Genomic DNA, 27,114 nt, shown 5'->3' with positions numbered 1-27,114 from the left:
TTTTAAAGGTAGCATCTGAGACACTAAATGTGGCAGAGTTTCTAAGATTCATAAAACTGCAAATCACTACATGTAAGAAAAGTCATCTGTTAAAAAACTCAAATACAGCCCAATACCCAATGTGAAAACATTTCCAATATTAAGCTACTGACAACGGTATGTTTCATAAGATGTCTGAACAAATGAAAGGTTACTTGTGCACTATGATATTTCTTTTCTGGAATATTTTGGTCAGAACAAGAGATATGCCTCCAATCTCTGTTCATCATTTAAATTCAACTGCCTCTATCACAGCATAATCACCATCAGAAAAAGAGGATTCATAAATTCCTGCAACCTCTACTCTTATATACTACATCCAAAAAGATCTCTGTGCATTCACTTTCACTTATTCTATTTTACATTATTAAACTGTTCAAAAAGCAGGTGCGTGAAATATGTACTGTGAAACAGTGAAGCTAAATGGCTTTTCATTTGGGGAATGGAGATAAAAATTTGAATGAAATCTCCAAACGATCCACAACTTACCTGTTTGGTGCTTGATGACTGAAACTGTGCAGATACTGGACGCTATAAAAGACAGAAAAATGGAATAAAGCCTTATCTTTTCCTAACACGCCTGTATTTTCCAACTCCTACATCTATGGTGACAAAAATAATCTTCAAGCAGACAGCAAAAGCCAAAGCCCTATATTTTGTGGTCAAAAGATTAGAGCATTTATTATTGTTCACACTGCATTCTCCTGAGGTATAACCATTCCAGTTTCACCTTCTCACCACTGAGAACTCGATCCTACTGTCACGTACTGAAGATCCTGAAGTTAACTATTCTACCCGATAAAATGGTCTCACACAGTACATGTAATCTATAGCTTCTTTAGCCTTTAAGTAAGTGTCCTGTGGACTGCTCATGGATGAAGTCATGCCATTACCTACCAGTAAGCAGAACAAACAGTGAATAGAGTCTCCACTACGTGCAAAGAGTCACCAGTAAAAGCTGACAGGCAAGCTAAGAAAAGGGATCAATTCTTCCAAGATTGACATACAGCTACTCCTAGAGTGGAACTTGCAGAAACTGTTAAAGATGCACAGAAACATTCGTAATCCTTTATACACAGTCCTGTGGCTCTTGCCACAGACACTGCAGAAAACAATTTGCAAAGGAACGCGATTGCCTAAATTCAGTTTTCCTACGCCTAGGTTAACCCTCTACCAGCTTGGTGCTTTGTGACCTAGAGGAGTGGGATAGAGAGGGTGGGAGAGAGACGCAAGAGGGAGGAGATATGGGGATACATGTATATGTATAGCTGACTCACTTTGTTATAAAGCAGAAACTAACACACCATTGTAAAGCAATTATACTAACACACCATTGTAAAGCAATTTAAAAAAAAAAAATTAAAGAAAACCCTTTGATCTGTGATGTACTGATCAAGTACAACCCTGTTGCCTGGTTTCACTTCTAATCTAAGATAATATCCCTTAAAATACAGTTCACCCTGTTCCACACCACAGCACTAATGCTAATAGGGAATAATTCTAAGGCAAGAGGTCACAGGCAACCAATAAACTGAATCCAGCTCAAGGACATGCTATGTTTCATCTGCAAAGTATTATTTTTTAAACTGAACTCTTGTTGCCAGTATTTTAAAATAAGATTTCTGATTTCTCTTGACAGTAGGAAGATCTAACAACACTTGGCCCACACTCACGCATGGCAATGATCAGCCAGAGCACTTAAGTAAAAGAGCTGCCCTTTTGATAGGAAGCATGCACTGCCCAGTTTACTGCAGTCACAGCCCTCTTAGCTGTATCATACCTGGCCCTAGTTACCCTTTTACATTGTCTCTCTGAAGCCCCTAGAGGCATGTGAGTTTGCAAACCCTGTTCTAATGAAAAGTTATGTGAATAAATAATGGTACATAAGCTTAGCAAACAGAAGTAGCAGTAATCTACATGAGACCAGCAAGCAAAAGGAAGAGAAGTGGGAGGGAAAAAAGGGAGAGGTGGAGGGCTAAAGTGGAGGTAGGGGGAACATAGGAGGGGCGAAGTAAGGGAAAGGGGAGGGACAGGGAGAAGCAGCAGCTGTTCCTGCCCTCAAAGAGCTGACAATCTAGCAGAGGAGTACTGGACAATTTAAAGGCAACAAGTCAATGAATGCAAAACAACGCAATAAAGAACCAGTAAATAATGCTGCAATGAAAAGAAAAGGTCATGACAGAGTGGAATGGATTTAATAAGAAACGATCTCCAAACTTCTGAGCAGATGAGGTAATCAATCCAGATGGGAAGACAGGAGGAAAGTGGACCTTCTGGATAAGAAGAAACGTTAGAGGCAAAGAAACACAAGTGGAAACTAGCCAGGTCTAGATGGGCGGGGACTGATCAGATGATGGAATAGGCAGGCAGAATGATGAGCTGATTGGTTTAACTGGAACAAAAATGCAGAGTACACAGACTGGAGCCACACTGGGTCAGATGATGTTTCAGACACCCATGCACAGCTTTCTGCAGGCATTTATCTCATTTAACTTCAATCAACACCTCATGATCATTGAGGGTCCCTGTGAAGAGACTCACACGTAGAGAAGATATTACTTCAATTGAGCATCTTCTCTGCGAAGCTAGTCTGAAGATCAAAAAGAATACAGCAGAGTAATGACGAGGAATTTGTAGATTCCCTCTCTGTGCCTTGTTTATGAGCATATCAATTTGAGAAAACAGAAAGTGATTTTTAAAAAGAGAGAAAAAGAAAAAAGGAAAAGACAATGAAAAAAGAAGCCAAAAGAAAAGAAAGAAAAAAGCAGAGAGTAAGTTGGTTTGAAAGCATTAAAAGTATAAGCTATTAGCTGTGGCTGAATACAACTGCCTCCTGTCTAGAATGGTCCCCCAATTCTCCGGCTGTAAGTGACCTTATAATCATAGCGCTTCTGCTCACTCATTGACAACAGCTGCCACTTTGCAAAAAGCTTCCTTGGGGCTTCCTGTTGCTGAATTTGCTTACCTGAGGTTTCTGGAAAGGGTTTCGCCTGGAAGACTCAAAGGTGGGATAAATTGGCCGGGTTGATGCCCGCTGGGCAGGATCTTGACATACAAACCCTGAATGGGGAATGGGAAATATTAAAACCTCCCATTTTCTAAGAAATTAGCAGATTTAGCTGCACCTTTCCTTTAGATGGACAAACTCAGTTTCACTGTCATAAATATTACAGAGATCCATCCCCAGGAGGTTTAGGCATGACTCTCCCATACACATACTCCACTTGAATTTCGAACCACCACAACTGGAGCAAACAAGAAAGGAAAATATGCAGATAAATCAGCCTTCCTTGGGGAGTTGGGGAACCGAAATGTGATACTGATGGAAAAAGAGATGTAGACTTTTGATGAACTTCAGAGTAAAAGTGCAAACCACCATTTAAAAACACACAGTTGTTAATAAAGACAAGTTATTTCAAAGTGGCTTCCTGGATGGTGACTGGAAAATAATGTTGTTTTTACCAGGAGAATCCAGAAGCAAGTGAGGGGTCTTGTCCTGTTATAGGATCCACTTCTGGAACTGCTAAAGGTGGTCTATTGGCAACTTCCACAATGGGCTTTGTAGATTACCCATTGCTTAAGAAATTAGGCTTGGGCCAATTTCACTTATTTCCTAAAAGGAAGCAAATTCTCATCTAAGGAGAATACGGTAGCAAAGTTTTACAGCATTTGCTGGTATACCAAGTGCTAGTTCATTTCAAGTGTATTTTATCATGTCTTTTTAGAGTACTTAAAACAACAACAACCCCAAACCCACAACATACCCACCTGGCTGCCCATCTCCATCTCAGAGTTTTGGCTTATCTACTCAGAAAGGGATTTCTTCCTTGGCTGCTTCAGTTATAACCACTACAGAAGAGTGCTGACACCAGTAGAGACTGCCTAGCAGAAACACAGCCAGGCTCCTTCGTAACAAAGCCTCTTCAGTGGGTTTCACTATCTCAGCTCAGAGAAAAATATATTTTCTCCAGATCTTTACTTAATTCTCTTCCTCAGCTCCTAATTCCTGTGCCCCAGGAATTAGGTCTCAGCCCTAGTTGTGGTTCAGCCTCAGGGCAGGATGGAGCCAGGGGGAGTAGAAACATATAAACACTTCCCTGAAAATATAATTTTTTAGTACAAAACATTTAGCATGGCTGAGAAACTGCTAGTTGGCAACACCTACAGAACCTGACAAAATGGATGCACTGCTTAACTTTTATATGAGTTTTCAGAAAACACTACTACTCACCTACAACAGTGAACATATCTGAAATCATACTGGCTTTAATCTTTAGGTCCAGAGGTGCATCACTAACAGAACAAAGAAAGAAAAGAGCAATCAATAATTTTATAGGCTAACAGAATAGCTGCCCCTAACAGGCCTTAATACAGCAAAGCTACCAAATGTCAATGAGGAGATACACATAAAGCACATCAAATCCATGGGGGGAAAAAAAACATCTGGGCAAAAATTCTAGAAATAAAAGCCTGGCATCAAACTCATCCTCTACAAGGCAGGCCCAGCTCTAAGGCGCTTATCCCCTGAAATGCAATCTTTTTATTCCAGAAGGTATTGTGCAATTCAAATTTTGCACAGGTCATAACACTGCTTCACTATCACTGTGGATTTGAGAGGTTCAGAATTTTAATATGCTCTTTTATGAGTGTGCCCATCGTTCAATTTTTTTTTTTTTTACTGCTGTGATAGTCAAATCACATTCATATGCAAGAGAAGAAACTTGGGCTATCTCTGTACTTTTTTTAACACTTCATTTTCCATTCTAAATCGATCTTCTTAAGCTTGCAGGCTTGCAAATGAAGGCAAAAAAAAAAAATATACAAGTTATACCAAAATATCACCAGATGATGCAGCAGGAACCCACATGGAAACAGAAACAACATGGTCCAAAAGCGGGGGGCATCCCTATGGCAGTGATGCCATGCTGGCTTTGGAGTTGAGGTGTTCCTCCAGAAACCAGATTCCTCTGGCTGCTGGATCCAATGCCTTATCCCGGGGCTCTCTAACATTGTATGATGTACATTGCAGGGAAATCTGCAAAACGTTGACTTAACCAAAGTGTAGCACAACATCTGAAGCATCTGTATTATCCAGCTCTACACCTTACTACTGGGGTTAAGCCAAACTCCCACCCTACAAAGTAGTCAGTCTGTCTTTATTTGATTACTTGGCATTTTCCCAAAATTTCTCATCGTTAAAAATGCAGCAGCTGGGTGGTCTCTGTCATAAATCTCTTGGGTTTTTAGCTGTTTAGAGAAGCACAGAGCTAACAGAAACTCTGGCTGTAGCCACAGATAGAAGCAGAATCTTCTCTGGTATTGAAAAGTAAGTTCCTTTCCTTCTTCTAAACAATAGATAGGTTAAAAAAAAATTTTTTTAAAGATTGTTTGAAGTCTTTAGACTTTAATCTTGGATGGATAACACCAGGACGTGGACAGGATAAAAGGACCAGATATTATATACACTACCCTAGGCCCAGCTCTATACCTTTATGGTATATGTGGATTAGAGTATGTATAAACTTTTGGTGGCAAAGGAAATGCAATATCTCATGTATTTCTTTACCCTTAGCAGAACACCTACAAAGCTTAAAAAAAGAGAGCACAAGAGGGAGTGCACCGGGGATAATAATGAAAGAAGCATCCCTTAGAAGCCCAATAAGACAGTAAACAGAGATTGCAAATTGACTAGTAAGATAGGGGTCCATGGTTGCAATATGGACTCTGACAATATACCACAAATCCCCCAAATTTAGAAATTCTAGTCATCTCAATCTAATAACCACGGGGAAAAAAATCTCCTAGCGCCAAGAGAAATGACTAAAAAAAAAAAAAGTGTTTTAGAGCTGCTTATTGAAGGTTTGTCCTTTTCTAGTTGATGGAATAGACTACTTACCAGGCCAAAGAGGGAGAGAGATTCACTTCCAACAACCATGGCTTCAGAGTAGAATCTATGAGCACGTCAAAGCCATAGAGTTCTAGAAGTACAACATAACACAATACACAAGATCATTTTCCATGTCACAACCGAACAAAGATCTGGAAGGTTCAATCCAACCAACTCCCATCAAAGGCCTAGAAATTTGCTAAGTATCAAGAGGCAATAGAAGTAGAGAACTTTCAAGTCCAAGAGAAATCAAGTTCTAGAGATAATAAGAAAATAATGCTATAAAACTCCAGTTTCTATCATCCACTCTATTGACATTCCTGAGCTCTACACAGAAAGCGACCTGACTCTAGAAGTTAACCAGCATGATTCTGCTGCTGTCTAGAAGGGTAAAAAAAAAAAATGTTAGGAAAAGGAATGCAACAAGTGCATCCAATATCAATGCTGCTTTGGGCTTGTTCTAGATTGTTCTCCCCCACTACTTCCCCCACCACACTCTGAAAACAGGAAAATCTACAGAAGGCACCTCTCTAGGATCTTCCCATCACACTTTCTTAAACCAAGACCTTACTTTTGCAACCTAGGTCAAGAAGACATCCAAGCATAAAACATATTTATTCTTTCCCCTCTATGGTTTTAATTCCTCTTTGAAGATAGAAAATAAAATACACTGGCTCAACACAGAAAGACAGAAGAGAAAGGAGGGAGCCAGTGGCAGCCGAGCAAGACTGTGACGAGCCATAAAGGAGGGAGCCAGAGATCAAATTTCCATGGCTTCTGGATTCTTTACTGATTCTTGTCCCCTAAGTCCCCAACTGTTACAAAGACCAAAGCCAGAACCATTAGCAGGCTCTTCTCCCAGAATGCAGGGATGAGAGGCTAACTTTGGAACCTCAGCTGGCAAACTTTACTCTCATTATTATTATTATTATTATTATATTTTTTCTGGCTGCATTGGGTCTTCGTTGCTGCGTGCGGGCTTTCTCTAGTTGCAGTGAGCAGGGGTTACTCTTCCTTGAGGTGCATGGGCTTCTCATTGCGGTGGCTTCTCTTGTTGCGCAGCACAGGCTCTAGGCACGTGGGCTTCAGTAATTGCAGTAGGTGGGCTCTGTAGTTGCAGCACGCAGGCCCTAGAGCACGTGGGCTTCAGTAGGTGCAGTGCGTGGGCTCATTAGCTGCGGCGCATGGGCTCTAGAGAGCGCAGGCTTCAGTAGTTGTGGCGCGCGGGCTCAGTAGTTGTGGCTCGCAGGCTCTAAAGCGCAGGCTCGGTAGTTGTGGTGCACGGGCTTAGTTGCTCCATGGCATGTGGGATCTTCCCAGACCAGGGATCAAACCCGTGTCCCCTGCATTGGCAGGCGGATTCTTAACCACTGAGCCACCAGTGAAGTCCCTCATTGTTATTATTAATGAGGCCCTCTTGGGGACTTCCCTGACGGTCCAGTGGTTAAGAATCTGCCTTCCAAAGCAGAGGACACAGGTTCGATCCCTGGTTGGGGAACTAAGATCCCACATGCTGCAGGGCAACTAAGTCCACGTGTTGCAACTGCTGAGCCTGCGTGCTCTGGAGCCCGCGTGCCACAACTAGAGAGAAGCCCGCGTACTGCAACAAAAGATCCTGCAGGCCGCAACAAAGATCCCGAAACAGCCAAATAAATAAATATTAAAGAAGAAAAAAAAAAATGAGGCCCTCTCCACAGTCCTCCTTAGTATACACACATCAAATACATCAGACTTTCAGAAGCCCCACTCGTTCCCAAACATCCCACTCTGTGTCCCTCAGATAAACTGTTTACACACACCTTCTTCCCAAGAGAAAAGACTAGCTTCCTTACAGTTCGACCAGAGGTCACAAGCCACACAGCTCACAGCCACGGAACACAACCAGGTATTTTCCAGAAATTCACTTTGAAACACATTTCTTTACTTCAAGAAGGATTTTCCCATTTCTCAATCCTCTCAAAAACATAGAACAAATGTAGGCTTCTAAAAAGATGGTGCCAAAGATTCTCTTCTAGAACATGAAGTCTGGTGTAATGGGATCTAGAGACCTGGATCCTCCTCACCACACCACTTTTTATTCACTGTGGAGCATGGGGGAATCATCTCTCTCTCTGATCCTTTATTAGCTCCCTCTGGCTTCCCCTATTCTCTTTATTAATCACCATTTGTCAATCTCCATATGCTCAGCTAACCTATATCCAGAATTCCTATTTAGGCAATATAGATTCAGGTAGACATTCATATTCAAATTCTCTCTCAGGTAAAGTTTGCATGAAGGAGTTGGTTTCCATAGTACTTATTTAGGATTCCATTTAATTTGAAAAAATAATCACAAACTATAAGAGAGTCTGAGATAGGATTCACCTTCATGTAACCACACAAAAATCATATATTAGCTATACTTTAAAGGTGTAAAGAAAAGAAAGCTCCTTTACCTATCTTATTTTTGGTAGCACGTTCATAGCTTTTATAGCTGGTACATTCTCTTTACCTGATCTTCAGTCATCCCATGGTATATTCCCCCCTTTTAATCTGAGAAAAATCTTTCTATGATACAGCACTAGTAAAGGCATTTAAAAGGAAAAACCTAATTACAAAAACTACAAATCCATGTTAAAATTACACAAGCAGAGAAAGTATAATGAGTCTGATTCAAGAAAAATAACATTCTCTTCAGCTTTTAAAAGCTGAAGCACAGGATTCAATTATTTCATAAAGTGGTAATATTATTAATAATAATAATAGCGTAAGGAATGGGGTGAGAATAATGACTGGTGCACATATTGATCAGATTTGCAGAATCAGCCACAAATGAACACAAATTGAAATCAGAAAAACAATCAATAAGACCCATTATTTAAACACCTCACAATAAGCAACCGACACATTTACTTTACTGTCTCCCCAGTTAAGAGGCAGATTCCAAGAATCTAAGCTGAAAGGCTGAGAACCAATAATGTGGAAAGTAAGGGGAAAGGAAAAAACAAAAACAAAAAAACAACCCAAAGAGAGAAAACACCCTTTACAGTGCAACTTAATTTTCACTCAGGTGAATAAATCCCACCAGGGCTAAACGATCTCAAAATCAGCTTTGAATCTAACTAACGTCTGTACATGCACCAGGCTTGGATCTACCATCACTTGAGGGTGGGGTGTGTGATAGCACTGCAACACAGCGCAAAGCCCAGCTCACCTGAGAGGCAGGAACTGGGGGAGAGGATTGGGGTGAAAAAGAGAGCATTTGTATCAGGTTTATCTCTTACAACAATCAACTCAGCTTAATCAAAAGCATTTGGGTCCTTGGCAGGCTACTAGAGTCCTTATAATGACCCTTTTAACTTATGATTGGTCTTTTCTGTGGACATTAAAGATTTTAAACTGTAAAAAGTATCAATAGGTTGTACTGAGAATATTAAATTTCCTCACCTTTTAATGTTGTGTGTTTTAGCAGCAGTGTCTACAATTTCAAAAATTCAGTATCCAGGATGAGATACACCAGTGTTCCTGTCATTAAAAGGTGTAGGCAAGCTAGGCTTTTCCAGTTCTGAGAGCTACTTTCTTTGTTCCTCTGCGTTGTCTTCATCGTGACAGAAAAGCAAGTATTTTTAAAGGACTGTTGCTACCACCTTATTCAACAATGTCTCCTCAAGAAAGTTCTCCTTGGTGAGATATATTTCCTTCAGCCCCCAGCCAAATCAAAACAAACTTGAAAACGTGACTAGTGAATGGTAAGAAGTCTGACTCCACCTCGTATTTTACATTAGCGCGCTTAACCCCCTATTTCTTTCAAGCAGCGTCTTTTTTTTTTTTTAATTTATTTTATTTTTGGCTGCGTTGGGTCTTCGTTGCTGCGCGCGGGCTTTCTCTAGCTGCGCTGAGCGGGGGCTACTCTTCGCTGCGGTGCGCGGGCTTCTCATTGCGGTGGTCTCTCCCGTTGTGGAGCACGGGCTCTAGGTGCACAGACTTCAGTAGTTGTGGCTCGCGGGTTCTAGAGCACAGGCTCAGTTGCTGTGGCATACGGACTTAGTTGCTCCGCGGCACATGGGATCCTCCCGGACCAGGGCTCGAACCTATGTCCCCTGCACTGGTAGGCAGATTCTTAACCACTGCACCACCAGGGAAGCCCTCAAGCAGCGTCTTGAAAAAGCAATCTAACTTTCTTAACGTCTACTGACTCCCTGGCCCATAAAAATTTGTTTCTGCTGCCGCTCTTTAATAATTGACTATTCTCACTGTGATCCCCAAAGACCACCTTGCTGCTTTAAGCCCAAGTATCTGAAACTGTTGACAACCCTTACGTATTGGAACTTTCCTCTCCCTTGGTTCCAGGACACTGCTCTCTTCTGATTGTCCTCCTCCTTTCTCTCCTTCTTTCATTCCTTCTCTTCTGCCCAGCTAGTCACTGGTAGGCTTGCTCAGGGCAGCATCCTCAGGTCTCTTTCCTTCTCTGTTCTACTTCTCTTCTTGGGTGATCTCATGTATTCTCATGGCTGCAATTAACATTATGATGATGACATTCAAATCTATATCTTTAGTCAAGTGTCTCCTGGACACCAAATCCATAATTCCAAATGCCTTGCAGACATCTTCACTAGGATATCCCACAGGTACTTAACACTCAACAAAACACAGCTCGTTATCTTCTCCCAAAACCTGTTTGGCTTCCCATTATTCTTCATCTTCGAAAACCCCAAGCGCTAGTCTCCAAAGCTAGAAACACTGTCTTTACCACCTCCCAAATCCATCACGTTACCAGATCTCTTTCTCTCTTTGTTTCTCTTTAATCCAGCCTTTCTTCTATATTCCCTTTTGAGGTAAAATTTATGTATTTAATGAAATGGACAGACCTTAAGTGTACTATTTGATGAGTCTTGATACATCCATGTAACCCACACTCATATCAACACACACAGAACATTTCCATCACCCCAGAAAGATCCCTCGTGCCCCTTCCTGGCAAATACCCTGCTCCCTGCCGCCACACCCCCAGACAACTATTATTCTTATTTCTTATCCCATAGATCATTTTTGCCTATTCTAGGGTTTCATATAAATGGAAGCATACACTCTTTTGAGTCTGGCTTCTCTCATTTAGCATGTTCTTGAGGTTCATCCATCTATCATTATTTTTTGTTTTAAGATAGGTTTACTGAGGTATAATTTACATAAAGTTTACCCTTCTAAATTATAAAGTTTGATGAGTTTTGACAAATGTATAGTTATTTAACTGCCATCACAGTCAATATGCAGAACAATTCTATCACAAATATTCCCTTTGTCACTCTGCAGTCAATCCTCTCTCCCCATCCACCAGCAATCACTGATCTGATTTTTGCCTTTTCCAGAAAGTCAAATCAATGGAATCACACGGTATGTAGCCTTCTGAGAGTGGCTTCGTTCACTTAGCATTGTGCGTTTGAGATTTATCTATGTCGTCACACATATCAGTAGTGTAATTCATTCCTTTTACTGCTCAGTAGTATTCCATTTTATGGACCACAATTTGCTTATCTGTTCAACAGCTGATAGACATTTGGGCTGCTTCCAATGTTAGGCGATTATGAATAAAACTGCTATAAACATTCGTGTAAAGGTATTTGTGTGAACATATGGTTTCATTTTTCTTGGGTAAATACCTATGAGTGGGAGCGCTGGGTCACATGACAGAGTGTATATTATCACTGGGTACCTCCTACCACCAAATCATTTCCCTAGCACTAGTCTCTCCCCACTGTAGTCCATTCTCCACGTGGCCATCAGAATTACCTTTCTAAGACACAAACCTAACAGTCAGATAGAGAGACAGGCAGTGAATTGGCCCAGCAACAGACGCTGATGTCAGGTTGGTTCCTGGTGGATTTTAAATTAGTCACTTCTAATAATGCTGTACAGTATTCCCTGTGTTATAATTCTGTCACACCAAGCTTTGGGTCAAGTCATGATAAAAGTTAAAGGAAAAATAATAATCCTGTTGTTCCACTGCTCGAAAAACTCTGGTGGCTGTCTATTGTCTACAGGATAAATTTAAACATGCCAGTCCTTTACAATCGGTCCCCAAACTACTTCCGTAACCTTATCACTCGCCACCTCATCCAACTCAGGCTACATCTAGTCACACTGAACTTTCCATTTCAAAACATGCCACATCCTGTCATGACATTGTATTTTGCATGTCATATTCCCTCTGCTAGGAATGGCCTTCCCTGGCTCCTCTAGGCATAGCTGGTAACTCCTGGTGTATTCCAAGAGCACCTGAGTCACTCTGCTACTTGTGCTGTCCTGTGTCATTTCATGTCTGGTTCTCCCCACTACCTGAGGGCAGGGGCCATGTCTCATGCACTGCTCTATAGCAAACAGTCTGCACTATACAAAGCACATAGGAAGCAATCAAGAAAACACTGATAGAAAAAAAAAAAAAAGAGAAGAAGAAAAAAATTTTTTTAATTAAAAAAATTTTTAATGTAAAACACTACAATTTCTGAGAAAGACAAAATAATTTGCAGCTACTTCCCAAAAATGACCCTAACTGCAAGACTTAACACTCATAATAAAGCCACCAATCATAAAGAAAATAAGAGAAATTCTCATTAAGATTTTTACATATTAAGACATATTAAGGAAAAACTTAATAAAAGATGGTCTAGAAAGGGAGGGAAAAAAAATTTGATAGGGAAATAACAATGCATCCAAGTCCTAAGAGATTACTAAACATGTCACACCACTAGTTTTGGAATCAACCCACTAACCCTCCCCAGAAATAAAGTCCCAGGTGAAGCTGTAATCCCTGAAATTGGAAAGTGCTGACATTAGCCAGTTCTTGCTGTCAGTCAAATGCTATTGTATAAAGGAAATTCTTTTCACCTTGGCTGTGGATTGGAGTTGAAAACCTAAGGAGGAAGTCTTTATCTGGGGTCCAGAAGGAAAATTTGGGGAAAAAACAGATCAAAATCCCACAGGAAAATGAACTAAATAAAAGAAAAAGCCCAGAGCCAATTTGTTAACTAGTCCAACAAATCAATACGGTATCTGGCTACCATATGCAAAGGTCGATTTGAGAGGAATATCTAGAACTAGGTACTGCTGATTAGAGCAGAAAGAGTACCCTTCTTTAGGCCTGATCTGCTAAAAAGGATGACATCATTTTTCCTGAGATCTAGTCCCAGGAGAGCAGAAGGAGAATCCAGGATACGGGGCGCGCCAGAAACGGCTGGGCGCATCAGAATTCGTCTCTACGTGGGTGGGAAATGAGCCAGAGAGACCGGGCTCTCAAACTTGGCTTTGCCATTTATGAACAGCATGACCTGGGACAAATGATTTAACCTCTCTGAATCCTTTTTCCTTGTCTATAAAACATGAGTAATAAACACCAATGAAACTCTTAAGAGGACTAAAGGAAATAACCAATGAAGTGTGCCTGACAAACAGTAGGTACTTTCTTCTAAGTCCCTTCTACAGTAAACTTCCCATCTAAACAGGAGCATGAGATAAGCCAGAAAAGAAAATTATCTCAAAAAGTGAACTGTTTGATGACTTTCATTATTTTTCTTGTTGGTCAAGTAGTTTCCATTATAAAATGTATGCTGCCTACTTCCATTCCTCCAACAAAATATTTATGGACACCCCCACTTTAAGGATGTCAGCTTACCCTGTGAAATGGTCTTAAACAATACCAATAAAAGGCCAAACCAGCATCCATCCAACATAACACGGTATACTGAGCACGTTTGTCCTGAACAAAGATGTCACTGGTCTTACCTAAACAAGGCCAGTCTGATCAAGTCTACAAGTGGCAGGACAGCTGGTTCATATGCTCTCAGGCTAGAGAGGACCATAGTCATAGCCTGTCACTTCAGCCATCCTCACACACATAGATGAAACTACTGTCAGCAGCAGCATCTTTAAAGGATAGCTTACATCCTGTTTTTGGCTGTTTTTCTCCAACTGTTAAAAAAAAAAAAAAAGCTGCTCTCATAGCCAGTTATCTCACAGCGCCAATTTCCTAAGCAACCCTATTTAAAGGGTTGCTGTTTAAGCATATATTTCACATGGTACCACATTTTCAGAATTCTGAAGGCAGTAAAAATTAGACAGTCAGAGTCTGTTTTATTGGGAGAGGCATCAAAAATTCTACTGATCAAGAGTCTTATGACCAAGATGACTTGATTGCCAAAACCCATCTTCTGACCCGCCTTCTCCAAGCTGAGTCTCTATCATCTGAGTTCTCCCACTCACTAGCTCTAGAACCTGAGGCAAGGGTCTTAATTTCTCAGGGCCTCAATTTCTTTATATGGATTAATTATTCTCTGAGGTCCTTTCCGGATGTACAAATCTATTAAAAAGCACCAAATGGCTAAGTTTCTGGTAGTTTGTGAGGGTTCCTAAGCCTACATTTAAATGCTATTAATACAATGCAGGTATTTGTATATTATCATCCCATGTAAAATTTGATTTGAGAGGAACAAACTCATAATCTACACCTTGAACACAGCAGGAACTGAGAAAAGTTAACTGCATAAATAAACAAAGGAATGGGAATATTGACCGTACCTGGAAACATAGCTGGACACTACAGGTGGGAGGGTGGGAAAGAAATCATAGGCCAGAAACACTTAGATACTAATGGAATGCTTCTGGCAAAGATCCATATAATGTGGAAAGGCAGAAACAACAACCAAAAGAATATAGTGAACCCCACCACCAGACTATTAGCTTCCTCTAAAACACCAATGCTCTGTTCAAGCCAAATTCTTCTGGGAAGCTCTCAATTCCTGTTTACTCTACAACAAATGAAAAACAAAAGAAAAAACCCAGATTATTCCTTGTAACTTAAACCCCAGGGGAGGTTGGGAACCAGTGGGAGGCAAAGAGATTCACACAAATAGACACATGTATACAAAATCATTTCTGATGGGGGGAAGTTAATGAAGCACACAAAATCCCAGGGCTGACAGGAAGTGGAATTAGAACCACAAAAGCCAAGAAGATAGTCAACAGTTTAAAAAACTCCAGATGCACTCAGTTTATTAAAACTGAACACAAGCAGGGAGGGGGCTGGAGACCCATGGGTGGAAAATGAGCTGGAGACCCATGGCTGATGAAATAGTCTTAGGGGGCATTTCACTGAGTCAGAGAAAGTCACTGCTTCTCTCACATCAGAACCTCTAATGCCATTAAGGTCAAGAAATTCTTAAGCTTCCAAAAGGCAATCTGGTAATGAAATAAAATAGAAAAGGAAACATTCAGAAGAGCTTGTGATGATTTCCAAAACAGAGATTTTTACATTAAGAGCTACTAGAAATTTACTCTCACAGAAGAGCCAAGTAGATGTAGAAAAGAAATGTTTAATTTTTTTTTAATCTAATAAGGTTTTTGCAGTTGGAGTCATATTTCCCACGCCCCCTCCTCAAAAAGTCTGCAATAATTCTAAGAGGCCCCGGCCCTTACCACACCAGATCCACTGGGAAGCCTACTGTCAGGCCACCAAAAGGCAATTAAAGCAAGACCAATCATTCATTCAACAAACATTTCCCGGACATCCTTCAATAGCAAAAAATGCTGCTATGCACAGAAGGCGCAAAAACAAGGGAGACGCTGTTGCTGTCTTCAAGGAGCTTCCAGTCCAGTGGGGGAGACAGACACGTAAACAGGAACTAAAGGACATGCAGGGGTCGCTGGAGACTGAACAGAGTGCTGGGGTCAAGGTGGCTAACTCTGATGGGAAGACTTAGGGAAAACGTCACCGAAGAAGTGATACTTGACTTTATCTTGAAAAGATGTCAGTTATCTTTTAGGTAAAGTAACATGAGAAAGATATTTCAGGCACAGGATAAAGCAGGTGCAAAGGCAAAGGGTTAGGAAAAGAGCTGGGAGGTCCACGGAGATGATAAAAGGTTTGGTTCGGCAGAAACAGGGTAAGAGTGGAAGGGGAGACACAATGACTACTAAGAATTCAAGACGATAAGCTCAGTGACTACCGGTAGGAAGAGAACATAATGGAACAAGTACAGAACAGCAGGAGAGAGGAGACAGAACAGGGCACTTTGTTAGGCAAGCGTTCCTGGAGGAGACGTCAAGCTGAGTCTCAGAATATAAAGAGGAGTGTGTAAGGCAGACAGGGGCAGAGTCTAGCTGGACTGCAGGACCTACAGAGAGGCACAAAGGCATGGAGTCCTCAGTGGCACCACTGGATTCTAAGGTGTAGGAGGGGAAATGGAATTCTAGAAAAGTCAGCTGGGGTCAGATTCTTAGAAGCTCTGAAGTCCTATCAAGTTTCTATTTACAAGTTAAGCCTAGGGAGCCATTTAAGGGTTTTAGAAGACATGAACATATTTGCATTTTAAGAAGATATACACATATCATAACCTCTTCTTTGCCTGTATAACTTTAGGTCCTGGTTTATCTGCCATCTTCTATTCAGAGTCTCAACACTTCCCTCTGTTTAGTGCCCCTCAAGTACAGGCTGTTATGATAATCTATTAAAGAGATCAAGAATTATAATGTCTAATTATAAAAATAATAAAAAAATTTTTTTTATGGAGTACAAATAGTGCTTTGCGTACGTCATCTCATTTGCCCTTCAAGGTACTCTTAGAAGGTAGGTACCATCATTACTGCCATTTTATAGTTGAGGAAACAGGATTAGAGTAACTTGCTGAAAATCAGAAAACTAATAAGGGGTACAAATGGGTCTCAAACTAAGTCTGGCAGGCTCTACAGCCATGTTCTTTACTTCTCTGTTACGCTGCCTCCTACTGTATTCCTTTAATTATCCCCCCATCAGTGACCCTACTGTGTTTTACTAACACAGCCTGCCACCTGCTGAAAGCCTGTGTGACTGCACAGACGTGCATACCAGCAATCACTAAGGACTCACATCCACACAGAGAGCAAACGGGGGCAGGCACCCTCGGTGCAAGTCACAACTAGCGGGTCGGTGAGCAACAGGCTTCCTGGTCCAGTAGTTGTGATCTGCTTCCTACTCCTTCTCTGTGCAAATAGGGAATTAGGGGTGGGAGAGAAGAGAAGGGGAGGAGGAAGAGGAAGGGAAGAAAGAAGGGGTGGGGGTGGGGAACCCACTAGAAAGAAGACTAAAACAAAAAGGAGGAGCCATTGGAAAATGGGAGAAAGCACATACTGGTACCAGCCAGAGCTTCTTGGAACAGTTCCCAGTCTGGCTGCCAAAGAGCTCTGGAATATATTTGTTAGAGCTGGATTCCTGTACAGCCCGTTGCAGACTTTTTCTGATTGCGCTCTGACAAAGAGACCCACACTTTAGTTACAAGCCCTGCTTCCCACACCGAAAGCTAGTTAGTCCTCAGGGGACCTCCAACTAAGTTCACCACCGGCCTCTTCATATGCTACATGAGTTCAGAAAGAAATAAAAGTCCACCACATACCTTTTACTCTTGTAGAATCACTAAGCCTCTCTACCCCAGTATCCCATCCCAACTTCCCAAGCCCCTTTTCACAAAATATGTTAAGCTTCTTGAGTCTCCTTACCAAAACAACTGCTGCGATGAGGAACAAAAGTTTTACAGGCTGTGGCAATAGCTAGTTCAGCAGAGATTATAGTCTTAATGATCAGGTCTTCTACATGGGCCATCAATGCTACAAAAGAAAAAAAAAACCGCTATAATGCATGAATTAGGACTGGATTCCAGAACACAATATAATTATAACAGCACATGTGCTCATTCAAAGAAGTCTCCGTGTGGCAGTCTTGCAAATGGGTGCTCCAGGAGGAGGCATGTCTGTGAACAGAGGGACACAGGCAAGAATGGAGGTGCTGGGGGATGTACTCAAGTGGTCTCCTATGACAAGAGACAGACACAGACTGGAAAAGGAGCCTTCCCCGCTTCTCACTCTCCTCCTCTCACCCTTCCCTTTGTGGACTGAGATAGGCCTTTTGGCACACTGCTTCCCATTCTGCTCAAGGCTCAGCGACAGTGTCCATTTTGATTCCAAGCCTTTGTACTCAAACTTGACACCGTCCATTCTCCAATTCATCAACAGGAATGAAAGAGATTGCCTTAGGAAAATGTGAACTCAGGGCCAATATGGAGATAGACAATTTGTTATGTAAAAAGCTGACCGTATTTTAGTGAGCAGTTCAACATTCAAGAAGGATAAATTCACTAAAAACTAAAGGAAAAAGTTGTCTTCCAAACTAGAAACAAGAGAAGGGATTTGGGGAGCCATGGTAAGTAAGCCTGTTGTTCTCCATCTTGTAAAGGGCAGGAAAAATTAACACCAGGAACAATGATCCCATCAGACATCTCAGCAACACTATTAGAATTCGAGAGAATGACTCCTGGTTAGAGATAATAGTACAGTTATACGAAGAAGAGAAGTCAAAAAGGAAAAAGCCCTGGTACTCACCAGTTGTATCTCTGCCTTCTTGTTTCAGATACCTAAGCATAGCACTCATGCTCCATTTGTTCCCATAATCCTCCACTTCCGGATCATCACAACTAAAACAAATTCATGGATCAATGTCACATATGCAACTAGGCCTGGCTCTAGAAACAAGATTTTTTACAAATAGCCTTCTTTCCTTATTGGTCTTTAGAAAAATATTCCCTTTGCTGACTTCCACTCACCCACTTTTGCTTGGTCCTTTCTGTCATATACGCCTTTGTACCAGTTTCTTCCATTGAAATGAAAATGCATATAACTTGCCTTAATGAGGGGGGGTAGGGGAAAGGAAGGCAAATTCCTCCTTAACCAAACAATTATGCATCATGAACCAGTAGAAGAAATTTGTGAAAGAATGTAAACAAATTTAAGAATGGTTACAAAATATTAACAGATTGAAATGCTTGGGGATACTAACCTTGCCTTTGAGGTAAATGTCACATGAGCCCACAAACCGGCCTCTAATGCCATTTTCAGACCAGAACTGGGTCTAGATGGGCTAGTGAGCTAATCTAGCACAGCATTTTAATGAGTTAACCCTGGACAGAACTGCGCTGGCATCTGAAGCAAGCTCCCTTCTGTCTAGTGATAGACACGGCTTTTTTGGATACCTTTTGAGGTATCACCCAAGGGAGAATGCACTAGAGCAACAAGAGGAGTAATGAAGTACACCACCGCTACAGCAACAAAGTGGCAAACAGGGCACATTCCCAGATTGTTGGAAGGGTCTTGCAATTTGAAACCTGTATTTTACAGCTGCCCCCTTATTCCCTATCACCAGCCCGCAACCCACCAGTTGCATCTTTGCTCATCTTCCAAAGTGCAGGATATTGCATCTTCAACCAATTCCTAACACCGGTCACAGGACACTCAATGAAATCTATATAGCTTCCGCAACTATGCCATCACTTCCAGATTCCTTTCTTTTTTTCCTTGGACCTTCTAGGCACCTATTTTTAGTTTGAGTAGAAAGTAACTGTTTGGGTTTCTTTTCTATTTTTCCAGTTTCTGGCAAAATTATCAGGATGAAAGAAAACAGAGCAGAAAGAATATTTCCACACAGCTGGGCTGGTACTCCGTTCCACTGAATCTTTTTCTGAGATGGCCTCATTTCTTTTTTTATTTAATTTATTCCTAACGTTTTTTCCCCCGATCATAAAAGTGTTTCTTTTAGAAAAACTTAGGAAATAACATAAAAGTACAGAGAAGAAGACAGACATCCTCCAGCCAAAATCCCATCCATTATAGTTAAGGACTGTTAACATTTTAAGATATATCCTTCTAGTTTTCTTCTCCCTCCCACACCCCCTCGGGAGGGAAAAAACAGCTTTAGTTATCTTACATATTCAAAAAAGAAGTGAAATTGCATGTACTGTGTGGTAACTTGCTTTTTCCACCTGACAATGTACAGTGATGAACATTCTTGTTTCTAATCTTGTGTATAAATCCTTTATTTCTTAAGGTTAAGCTCCTAGAAATAGAACTGCTGGGTCAAAAGGCACAAGCATTTTTGAAGCTTTTGATACATTTTGCCAAGTGCTGAAATGACCTAATTTCTTGACGTCGAAAAAGTTCCATATGCCTATAAAATTCCTACCTCTAAGTCAAGTGAGGGAACTTGACAATGAGGCAGACGAAACTTGGGAAGGAAGGCATATTCTGGTGGAGAAAGGGGACATTGTAGGTGGGCAAGCAATAGAGAAGCCGTAGCAGGTAAGCCTCAAAACTACATGAAATGACTCCAATAGCTCTAAGTTACACGGATATGAGCGTAAGTTTTCCTCCAGTGCAACAAGTTGACTTTGCACTTCTCCAACGCCTGCCTCGGAGACCGACTTCCCTGGCTCCTGGCTCAGGCGCAGCCAGTACCTGACATAGTCTCCACTCTTCTTATTCACACTGTAATTGGTCAGGTGCATGAACTGGTTCCGAATATTCTTGGCTCCTTGGTCATATCGTACAGTGGCAAACCTGATAGAAAAGACACAGGTTAAATGTCAGGAACAGGGCTTCGATAAAATACAGGATCAATGATGTATTAATACAGGGAGGTGGCATCCTCCTCAAATACTGAGTGCTTATTAAGTGCCAACCCCCACGCTAAGTGTTTCATGTACAATATCACATTTAATTCAATCACTAAAGCAATTCTCTGAAGGAGGTACCATTATGTCTAATTTTTAAAACAGATATGAACATTAAAATATGATCTGGAAGATTAAGTAACTTGCCCCAAATCACACTGACTCCAAAACCCATGTTCTTAACCACGAGATGCTGCTTTTTTGATACAGAACCTTAGACGGATAGGAAAGATGAAAAATGAAAACAAAGTTATTCACAATCAAGGAAACTGTGTATAGGATGCTGTGGATGATGGGACATTAGCCTGTCAAGAAACACCTGAGTGCCTACACAGTGCCTGGTACTAAAGCATTCTATGGAAAATATTATGCAAAAAGAAAAAAGGACAGCATAATAATATAAAGACTTAGAACTCACATCCATAGGAAAAAACAGAACTGATCTATAAAATTAAGAAAACCATAATGGCAGCATTAACAGCATACAAAGCCTAAGTCTGCAGAACAGCATAAATATGAGCCTAGAGTGGATTAATTCCTGAATTTGGAATGACGGCAAAAAGAGGGATTAAACACGGAGCCCACTGAAAACAGAGCAGCAATTTGATATCCTGGACTGTTGTCAAAAGAAGACCAAAGTATAAAATATATGTGCCTCTGAAGGAAGTAGCCAAGGAAAGAGAAAACTCTCCAGTGATGCTCAGCATCAACAAAAGTACACTCGAGTCGAATGGTTATGGTAAATATCACCCCCTGTTTACATACCACTCTAACCGTATCACCCTTCACTAAAGTGGTTTTCCCCAGAGGCACAACCAAGTGTGTGAAAAAAAATCCTGGAAGGCCACAAGTTTACTTTCACATGATTTACAAATTATTTACATGTGCTTACTCAGACTATGAAGTCAATGTGAATTTTTACCACATTGAAAGGCAGCATTTAAAATTTTTCTTCTCACTCACCCATTATCTCTGCTCCCTAATTCCCTGTACTAGAAATCTACAAGAGCCAAAGAAAGAAGAGTGGAAAAAGGAAAAATAAAAAAACAAACCAAAAAAAAAACCCCAAAACTAAAATAAACAAACAAGAGGCCAGGAAGAAGGATGTGGACAAAGAGAAAATGTTGACCAGGCACGTACGGCTAAGGGGCAAGAGTCTGATGAGCATTACGTCTATGCATGAGAAGGACCTCAGATTTTCCAGAAACTTCCGGCAGTTATCACTTAACTTCACCCATGTCACTCCGTGGTGAGTAAACCTTACCTATACATCCCAATCTTCCGTCGTCAGAGATCCTCCAATCAGGCGGGAAATAGTCATTCTCTGAATTCTTGTGAAATGCGAAGGGGGCCCATGCAGGCCTCACAGAGGCTGCCTGCCTCAACCAGACATTACCTCACAGTGACATACCACCTGCCATCTCTCCCCCAAAATAATGATTTAGAGGGAGGGAAAAGGTTCTGCTTCAGAGAAAGAGGTTTTTCTTCTCTTCTAAATACAAGTACCTGATCTAATTTGGTCAACAACATGAAAAGACTGGCAAAGGCCTGGCAGTTAACTGTAAACTGGTACCCAACACATCTGTCATTCCTATCCTCCTTTTTTCAATAGGACTGCATTTCTAAAAAAAATAAGTTTTCTTCTTCCTAGTCTTCCTTTTAGCTGGGACATTTATATTCTGAAACTCAGGAAGGACAAGATTATTAATGTTACAGTTCTTCTAAGTATAAGAAGAAGTAAGAATTAGAGAAAACAGAAACAAAAAACTAAGCTCAGTGGAAAAGTTACCCAAAAGGGCAAAAGTGCTACACTCTTTATTTCAGTCAGCTGAACAAGGAATGTAGAAGACCATGTAGAGGAAAGGCAGGTGTATATGCTCATCTTTCCTCCTAACCCAGGAAGAGCTTATGGTTCTCACTAAAATCTGGATTAAACAAACCACATTCATCTCTGATCACCATTTTCCAACATTTTCTTCTTATTTTCTAGATCAGAGGTCCCATTAGTCTTAGATCTGGCCTACTAATCAAGTTCTGATTAACCTACCAAGGTTGTTTTTTGTTTTTAAACTTGAATAAGTTGGCCAGCATTTAAAATTCAGACCTTCCTTCCTGAAGCCCAGTGGCAGCCAGGGCCCATGTGAGGAAGATGGTGGACAGGATGGGAAGGCAGCCCAGAGGCAGTACAAGGAGGTTATCCAAGCAGGGTGGTGCCCCCACAAGGGTCAAAGTCCACACAAGGAGGGCATCTGAATGGGGTAGTGACAGGGAGGTTGGGAGACTGGCTACATACGAGGGAACCGAGTAAATAAATATGTTGAAGATAATAGAAGTCAGATTTCTCACTGTTGGAAAAAAGATAAAAAATATGGAAAGGGAAAAAGCTAGAATGAATGCTGTAGTTTTGAGCTAGAATTGGAGGTATTCGTATGAACTCCTGATTTTCAATATAGAGATACAGAAATAAATATAGATGTAAATGTGTATGCATGGGTACATGTACGTATATCTATACACATATTTCCTAGGTATGTCCATTGCAAGGACCTGATAGCAGAGACACCCCAGAACAATGAGCATATCTAGCACCTGGATCTGTATGTCTAAATACTATCCTCCATTAAAAGCAATCACTGCTCCTTGGAGAAAATAGTTGATTCCAGGCTGGGACAGAGAAAGAAGATGAGCCTGAAATATCTTGTGCTCAAAGAATGAGGGGACATGTCAGAAGGACACAAAAGTCAGCTTAAATGGGCTCCCATTGGCCAAATCTGGGACAATTTGAGCATCAAAATAAATCATGATAGTAAAGGATTTACAACCCATTAAATAACACAGGAATCCTTAAGTCCACATTGGTGTATATAAACAAATGAATAAATGAACAGGATGGAGAGAAAACTCTTCCTGGGAGTCAAATGCCAAATAATAAAAGTAAAAGGAATGATGGGATTAGAAAATCATTATTCCACAACCATCATAGTAATAATTCATTCAGGCAAGAAACATCAATGAATATTAAAATTGTTGGGTGAAAATGAGATGAAGAACAAGATTTTACATGGTCTCAAAGTATCTCTTCATGAGATATTTATTAATTACAGAGGGGAAAACAAAGTAAATTTACAGTGGAGAAATCTGCCAGACATTGTCTTAAGTGCTCAAACACCACTAAATAGTTATCATGTACCATCGGATTTAATGCAATGAGAACATGGCATCACTTCTGTGACATTCTGGCCAAAAATACATAACCTCAGTCTAATTATGAAAAAATATCAGACAAACACAAATTGAGGGCCATTCTACAAAATGACCGGCCTAAATCTTAAAAAATGCTAAAGTCATGAAAGTCAAGAAAAGAGAGAGTAAATGTTCCAGATCAAAGGAGACTAAAGAGACTTGACAACTAAATATAACATGTGATCCTGGATTTGGAGCTTTCTGTTATAAAGAACATTATCAGGACAGTTGGCCAAATTTGACTGTGGTCTCTAGAGGAAAGTTAAAAGGCAGTTCTTCATACTATTTTTACAGCTTTCCCATAACTTTGAAATGGTTTCAAAATTAAAAGTCTAAAAACAAAAGTTTCTCAATAAAAATCTAGATTTTTCAGCCTCCCTTAAAAAACCAGAAGATCTGGCAATACCACCTGTCTTGGTCCATTCAGGCTGCCATAATAAAATACTATAAACTGCATAAACTGCATAGCTTACAAGTAACAGAAATTTATTTCTGTTGGCTGGAAGTCCAAGGTCAAGATGCAGGCAGACAGACAGCACCTTCCTGCTGTGTCCCCACAGGGTGGAAGGGGTGAAGAATCGCTCCAGGGCCTCTTATATTAAAGGGCACTAATCATATTCATGAGGGCTCCACCCTCATGACCTAATCACCTCCCAAGGTCCCCATCTCCTAATACCATCACCTTGGGGGTTAGGATTTCCACATATGAACTTGGGAGGTAGCATTCAGACCACAGCACTACCACATATCAATGACTTGCTGCCAATGAACAGTAAATACCCTTTAGGTGGGACATGTGATCTCTGGTTCTCCAGTCTCCACCGGGCCAAACTTTTCAGTGAATGTCCTTGTAAGCATTTAAGTTTGTGACTTGTGATTTAGATCTTTACATATCAAATTTCACCCTATTTAGGTCTGAAAGCTTCAACACAATTTCTTTATTAGAAACACATAAAAGAGGTAATTCTCTACTAGGTAACCCACAACCAACTTTGCAAACACTGCTCCTAACACATACTGAAATTTACACGATGAATTAAGTCTTGAACCTTCCTCTTAATGAAATCAAGATTTAGGAAAAGCTCTCATGACAGAATTTCATAGCCTTGACCTTTAAACAAAAAAACAAAAAAAAGAAAAAAGGAAATGGGGGGGGGGGTCCTACTTTCTTTGTAAATCTGAAACCCTGAGCTCTATTTCACCACCTATGATGAACAGAGAACTATATGCCCTTTTCTCTCTTTTTTTGCCACATTAAAATATATATAGATTACCTTTATTCTGACAAATTCTTAAATCAAAAACTACATTTCCTTTTTGCTTTCTAATGTTTCTCAGTGAGAATCAATACAATGATAATAATTTGTCTCAAACTCTTGAGTGTGCATGTGAAGGAAGGTTTTCAATGTTAGACATATAGTAGGTACCTGATAAGCACTAACTGAAACTACAGCTGAGTTGCTTGTTCAGGAACTTTACCAACATGGATCTCAAACAAGAAGGAAAGCACAGAGTTAGTGGGGTGTTTGGAACTCTCTTCCCCGGTTCAAAAACTACTTTGTTCTTCTATGAATACGACACCATAGTCAGAGTTATAGAGAGTCTAGATGTAGGACAGTTAAACCGAATCCCCCAACCCCGCTTTGATAGCTACATATTCTAACAAACATTCACTACAAATGTACAAAGTAAGGGGAGGCCAACTCTCAGGAGACCCTTCTGGCTGTGGCACATGTGTTATCTTTCAGCAGGTGTAACCATTCAGCGCCAGAAACGCCTGGAGGATGAAGAGACAGCACCTCAGGCAGCCTTGCCAGGAGCCACTGGGTTTCATCCTGGCCTGACCCAGAAAAATCTTATGGAAGAGAACAAGAGGCCCAAGAGCTCTCTGATCTGCTGTCAACCAGCTGCGGCCGGGAGACTGCCAAAGTGCTGCAGTGACTAGGCAGCGCCCTGCGGAGCCGTCTGGGAGGGGATTACCAGCCTGATCCCCTGGTCTTCAGAGCCAGAAATGACTCAAACTTCACAAACAGCAAGGGCCTGCCAGGGAGGGTGACAATGAGCACTGGAGAGGGTTTTCTTCCCCTTGTTGGTGTCTCTTCCCCCTCTTGCTGCTATGGCAGATTCTGGACAGTGTGCAGCCTGTGAGGTAATCTGAATTCCTTGGCAACCGGCAAGTACCTGAATTCTTTCAAAACCACAGGAATCCAGCAGAGAAAAGGTAAATATCCCTGCAGAGCCAGTGTTAATTAGCAAGGAAGGCTACTGAAGAAGTAACTGGGGGTGGGGAGGAAGGCAGAGGCATTACAAATGCTTTGGGATCTTTTCTGAATTTCCACTGAATAATATGGCTGAGCAGAAGCGAGGCAGTCCCTGACCCGGGCCTTCTCAGTGTCCCATCTTCCCAATCCACCGTGTGGATGGAGCTCTCCCAGCTCCCTGGACGGGCACTTTCATTTCCCCGCAGCTGACAGTGCTACCTATCTTTGGGTCTCTGATATGATGGCAGATTTGGTTTTCAACTCAATTTTGTTTTAATTTTTTTCAACTTTTTATTTTTCCTGTTTCAGTGAAAATTTGGCTATTAGCTTTGTCTCAAAAAGGGCCTCATCAAATCATTTAGACCACATACTGGATCCACCTAAAACTGTAAAATCCAGAACAAAGTCTTTTTGGATTCCACCTCTGACAGGAAAAAAACCCTACACCATTTTGGTAGAGAAAAGCACCCCTCTCTGGAAACTTGAGTGCCCCCTGCTGGTGTAAAACAGTAACATACACGTGAAACTCAAAAAGTAGGAAGGGGCAAAACACTGGACTCAAACACCACTAAGACAATTTTTTAAAACGTCTCAATATTGTGCCCACGTATAAGAAAATAATGAGAGTCTTTCTACTTCCTATGTTAATAAAGCAAGGACAACTGAAATGATTAATCTAGAAAGAAACTATTTAGGGTCTTTTTCTTTAGTAAATTTAAGAAGGTAAAGAATTTACACAAAATTCTTACTTCACAGAACCGTCTTATGAAATGAACTTAATCTTTCTGTCATTAAACATGAATTTTGAGGCCCCAAACAGAAGTGATATGGGATAAGACCCTTCTTTTCTCAAGAAGGAAACCAATTACACTGCCACCAGTTCTGTCTCTTTAGGAAAGATTATGGTTTTCCTTTTTGAGCCTCAAAGTAAAATGGTCTAGTGATCTCATCCCAAACTGATTATCTTCAGTAATGTCTATTTAAAACAAACGTGACCCAAGATTATTAGAGGCTGCAGATCTGGAGATGCTGTAGACTATTGTTGAAAGTAATGACACAGTCGAATGGCTTCTGAGGATTAAAAAGCGGGAGATGAGTGCCAAGATACACAGTGGTTAAGACACAGGGACTTAGGCACATGGAAGTTATTGTGCAGAGCAATGCACCCTTGCAGGACTGGCTAATA

At 40.9% G+C, this 27,114-nt stretch overlaps 1 protein-coding gene across 17 annotated transcripts in view; it reads right to left on the bottom strand.

The window, feature by feature from the left end:
* Window positions 1-27,114, bottom strand: part of TTLL5 (tubulin tyrosine ligase like 5) — a 304,948-nt gene that overhangs the window by 229,769 nt on the left and 48,065 nt on the right. For 13 of the 17 annotated variants that reach the window (XM_061181085.1, XM_061181098.1, XM_061181090.1 and 10 more), the window contains 7 exons: window positions 20,210-20,311; window positions 18,305-18,396; window positions 17,426-17,533; window positions 5,936-6,017; window positions 4,271-4,332; window positions 3,005-3,099; window positions 529-570 (listed from right to left, as the gene is read on the bottom strand). In XM_061181085.1, coding sequence (XP_061037068.1) covers window positions 529-570; window positions 3,005-3,099; window positions 4,271-4,332; window positions 5,936-6,017; window positions 17,426-17,533; window positions 18,305-18,396; window positions 20,210-20,311 — 583 coding nt within the window. The remainder of the gene's footprint in view (window positions 1-528; window positions 571-3,004; window positions 3,100-4,270; window positions 4,333-5,935; window positions 6,018-17,425; window positions 17,534-18,304; window positions 18,397-20,209; window positions 20,312-27,114) is intronic. The other 4 variants (XM_061181089.1, XM_061181096.1, XM_061181093.1 and 1 more) reach the window with 1 other exon arrangement.

The sequence above is a fragment of the Eubalaena glacialis genome, chromosome 2, assembly GCF_028564815.1.
Source record: "Eubalaena glacialis isolate mEubGla1 chromosome 2, mEubGla1.1.hap2.+ XY, whole genome shotgun sequence".
In the NCBI taxonomy this organism is placed as follows: Eukaryota; Metazoa; Chordata; class Mammalia; order Artiodactyla; family Balaenidae; genus Eubalaena; species Eubalaena glacialis.
Note: the sequence above shows the minus strand (reverse complement) of the source record. Positions and strands in the feature narration are given on the sequence as shown.